Genomic DNA, 4,491 nt, shown 5'->3' on the forward strand with positions numbered 1-4,491 from the left:
CAGGGCTTATCCAGAAAGTTTGGGTTTTAACAAGAAGGTGGGAATTTCGTGCAGACTTGCTCCTGCCTAGGAAAGGAGCTGGATGGAGCCTGAGCAGAGCAGAGGCTGGAAGGGCACAGGGGGCAGAGTGAGGAATTCTGCAGAGCTGGGGATGGATGTGAGCTGAGGGAGCAGTGTGTGTGTGTCTGTGTGTTCTGTGTGCTGCATCTGTCATGTGCTGCTGCTCTGCTCTCAGCTGGGATTTTCCTCTTGCAGCAGGAGCAAAGGGAAATGTGGTGGCTCCTCCATCCCTGGTTTTCCATCTCCCATTCTGCCTGTGTTTGTGCCCTTTAGCTCAGCAGAGCTTTCTTAGAGCATCCCAAACAGAGGTTCAGCTGCACTGACCTACTTAGCTTTGCTTGATTAATTAAGCTGCTGCATTCTGCTCATTGATGATGGCACTGTACTCTATAGCCATTAGAGAGGTTGTACAGTTCTGGGTGTTTGAAAAGACTCCTCAAAAACAGAATTCAGATCCTTCAAAAGGGACATTTCCAAGTGTTTTGTGGCCCCCACACCCTGTGCTGCTGTCATTCCACTCTTCATATTTTCACTTTTGTTAATGAAGAGGAAGCTCCATTCTGCAGGGATAGTAGTTGTAATATCCAGGGTACTTGAACCTTTCTCCCTCTCCCCAGATTTTCTCCTCTAGTAAGCAGAGACTAAAATGTTCATTGGAAATTCTCAATATGACTTATTTCTTTTTCTAGATTCTGGAAGTTACAGTCAGTCTGGGGGCCAGCAGAGGTATGTGAGGATTTTTGTTTTGCTGTTAGCAATTACATCTGCAGATTGAAAGAGCATTTAGTATTCCCAGCATGATGCCTGATTGTTCAGGATAGAGTTATTGATAGGTTTTTGGAATTAAGGATGCAGAAAGCTTACACCTGGGCCTTTCTCAAGATGCCTTATAAAACAAAGAGAAATCAGTCTGTATTCCTGAAAGACAATAGTCATGCAATGCAAATGGATGTAAATTGGAATGACATCTTGTAATAGTGAGAACTTTTGAAATGACATGAATATAGAGAAATACTTTCCATGTGATTGCCTTAAGCTGTTCACTAAGATTTTAGCCAAAGGTTATGGTATTTGTTACATGGCCCAAGGCTGCAGGGCATGTTTTAATCAGTGAGACAGGAGTTTTTATGGAAGTATAAAAATCATGGCTAATGCTGCCTGTGCTAATGAAGATCATGAGGCTTTGTGCTTGTAGCACTGCCTGAGTTTGGGTTTGTACCTCAGTATGAGGAGTTTCAGCACGTGCTGCTTCTGTCAGTTCATGAAGGCTTAAAGTGGCAGAATAATAAGTATAATATAAAATCACAGCAAACCCAGCTTTCATGTACTTAAAGTTTATATTTGAAACACAGCAGAAATTAAAATAAGCTCTTCTGGCTTCTGCCAGTCAACCATTAATTCATTGATGTAGTTTTAATATGCCTGGAACTGCAGTACTTGGATTAAACACCTATTTTGGAATGAAGAGAAACTTAGAGACACCAAAAATACCTTTACTTTCCAGCCTGTGTGGAGGGCACTCTAACCATCTCCTAAATGCATTTTTCTCTTCCAGCTACTCATCCTATGGCAATCAGAGCAGTCAGAATTATGGACAAGGACAGGTATGTTGAAAAAAACATTGTGGCTTTCAAAGCAGATGTTCCTTGAGTGAAAAAAATTGTTCCTGGGCCAGGAAGAATTCCAGTTTCAGCTGTGCTTGATGTTTGCAGTTATGTCTAGCCAAGGAAAACTGTGATTTACTGCTGTGGAAGTTACACTTATTTGAGTACATTCTTGAAATTACAGGGATATTCTGGTTATGGGCAGAGTGGAGACAATTCCTCCTATGGACAGAACTATGGAAGCTATCATGGGAACTATGGACAAAATCAATCAGGTTTGGCTAGCTTGTTACATTCATTGGCAGGATTTAAAAGGTGAATATTGACTAAAAATTTTCTTCCTCCATTTCCAGGTTATGGACAAGATTCCCAGGGATATGATGATGAATCCAATTATGAAAATCAGAATCAGAGCTCCTACAACCAGCAGTCCTATGGCAGCCAGGGGCAGCAGAAAGGGTCATCCAGAGGGTAAGGAAGCAGAGTTTATCAGTATCTATTTAAAGTATTGTCTAGTGGTCACAGATCACATAGATTGAGACCAGGCATTTGATTGTTTTGACACATTCTTAACTAGAGCTGTAACATATTTCTTGCTAATATTGCTGAGAAAAAGACAAATATTTGAAGGTCCACATCCTTGAAACATGTTTAATGTCTGAAGGGGGGTACAGGAAGAATATTTCTTTATGTGAGAAGGATGGGTGTAGTTGTTTTGAAGTCAAGCTGCATGGGGGCATGCACTTTAGAAAGTCTTTGGATTGTGGCTACAATGAAGAATGGACTTGGCAGAGTGTTTTGATTAGGAGAAAGACCTATCAAATCCCTCTCCAATCACATTCTTTTGTATAAACTTACAGTGCTCTTTTATTAACTTCAAATAAGCTCTTAGCAATGGAGCTCTTAGCTGCTCTCAGATTGCAGACTGCTTATCTGGCTCAGAATGCCTTTTCTTGAAAGAGAAGTGATTCAAAAATGTCATGTAAGAAATAGATTTTGGTTTTCCAACTAAGTAGAGTTTTCAGAACATGATGGGTTTATATCCTCATCAGGAAATTAAATGTGCCCATGCATGCTGCACTCTGTGCTATTGCAAATGTATTTTACTTGTGATGTTGAATTTGATTCAGTTTCAGGAGGATTAATGATACAGCTTTGAAAGTATGCTGGAAAATACAACCTAACTTCCCAGAATGACTAAAAAGGCCATTTAATGCTAAAATACCTCCCCTGTCTGCTTTACAGGCTTTGTGCCTCCACCCCAGGTCATTGCTTGTGTTAGAGCTTTACTGAGCATCAGGTGACCTCTCTGAAATACTCTGTTGAGTCCTAAACCTCATTCTTGTGTCCAAGGTCCAAATGGTTTTGTATTTTTTGCAAGGTGATAAAACAACCTGGTCTTGAGCAAACCTCTACTTGGTTTCTGGTTTTGTAGTTCTTACTATAAAATATTTTAATATTAAAAAAAATCTTAATCTGCCAGCAATAGGTGCTTTCACTCAGATGTCATTTTTGCTTCCATAACAAAGGCAGGTACACAGTTAAGTTTTGTTTTGCTTTGTTTTCTGGGTATTTGTTAGAGGTAATAATGTAGTTTTTAACTCTGTAGATGTCCAGTAGAATAAAAATACAGCACATAGGTTCTCCAGCAAGTTTGTGATCTAGAAAATGAAGAAAAGACCTTGAAGGGAAGCTTCTCAATGTAGGGTTGTAACAAATAAAGAGAAACTGAGAAATGGTAGCAGCTTTGAAGAGAGTGCCACAAAACTGTGGCTGTCCCATCTTAGGGGAGGGAAGACAGCAAATAGTGGATGCTTTCAACAATGCTGCCTTTGGTGGTAAAGTGGCAAAGGCTAAAGCAGAGCTGACTTTTTTTGAAGTGAAGATAATAACAAAAATCTTCACAAGCTGTTTACCACTGGGATTAGCAAGGTTAAAGCTGAGATCTAGGCTAGAAGTGGGAGAGAGCAGATTAAATGGTATTTACACAGATGGGATATTTTGGGATTGGTTAGACCCAATGCACTACATCTGAAAGCGTTTTGAAAAGCTGCTGGAAACTTCCTGGAGGCTCTTGTGGTTTTTTTCCCTTTTTCTGAGGTACTTTCACTAGCAAGTAAGATTGCCAAAGACTGGAGAGTGGCAGATCTAGTGCCTCATCCTTCAAAAAAGGGTGGAAGCAGGGAAGGAGAAGGGAAGAAAAGGTGGTAAAGGTCAGAGATTCTTTCCAGTTACTGAAAAAATAAGACAGCTAAGGCACAATTAAGTACCTGAGGGAAACAAAAGAATGAGTAACAGCCAGTATTCCCTGGATGCAATTTATTTCTCATAAATCTATATTATGCCTTGCCATGAAAGGCTAAGAGAACTATTGTCTCATATATCTAGATTTTCAAAATACTTCAGTTTCTACTGAAGTAGTGTGGTGTAGGCAAGTGTGGTGTAGGTGAGATTCCCTTGTGGTTGCTCTGAAGTTATTAATCTTAATCTTAGAGAAGATTTATGGCTCCCTCTTGGAATGTAGAGCTGCACTGTGTTGGAGTATCCTGGATGTGATGCTGGTCAGTGTTTCTGATGAGGGCTGCTGGGATAGTGTAGATGGCACTGAAATGAGAAGAACCTCAGGTATATTAGAGGCCATCAGAACAGTTAGAAAAATTCTTGATAAATTGTAGAAGGCCCAGAAGAAGAGAGGCTGCAATTCAAAAAGCAAAGCAAAATTTGGTGATTTTATAGGCTGCAAGTCTGCACAATCCAACATGAGCACTGAGGCTCTGCCCTGCAGGTCCAGAGGGAAGGATTTGGTGTTCGGCAGGTCACAATCAGC

General features: G+C 40.4%; 1 protein-coding gene across 1 annotated transcript in view; it reads left to right on the plus strand.

Moving 5' to 3' along the window:
* Positions 1 to 676: 676 nt before the first annotated feature.
* Positions 677 to 4,491, plus strand: part of TAF15 (TATA-box binding protein associated factor 15) — a 17,176-nt gene continuing 13,361 nt past the window's right edge. Inside the window, exons 1-4 of the mRNA XM_014308820.2 lie at positions 677 to 786; positions 1,616 to 1,664; positions 1,849 to 1,939; positions 2,018 to 2,135. Of these exons, the coding sequence (XP_014164295.1) occupies positions 707 to 786; positions 1,616 to 1,664; positions 1,849 to 1,939; positions 2,018 to 2,135 (338 nt within the window). The 5' untranslated portion in view covers positions 677 to 706. The remainder of the gene's footprint in view (positions 787 to 1,615; positions 1,665 to 1,848; positions 1,940 to 2,017; positions 2,136 to 4,491) is intronic.

This window comes from Geospiza fortis, unplaced genomic scaffold (assembly GCF_000277835.1).
Source record: "Geospiza fortis unplaced genomic scaffold, GeoFor_1.0 scaffold425, whole genome shotgun sequence".
Taxonomy (NCBI): Eukaryota; Metazoa; Chordata; class Aves; order Passeriformes; family Thraupidae; genus Geospiza; species Geospiza fortis.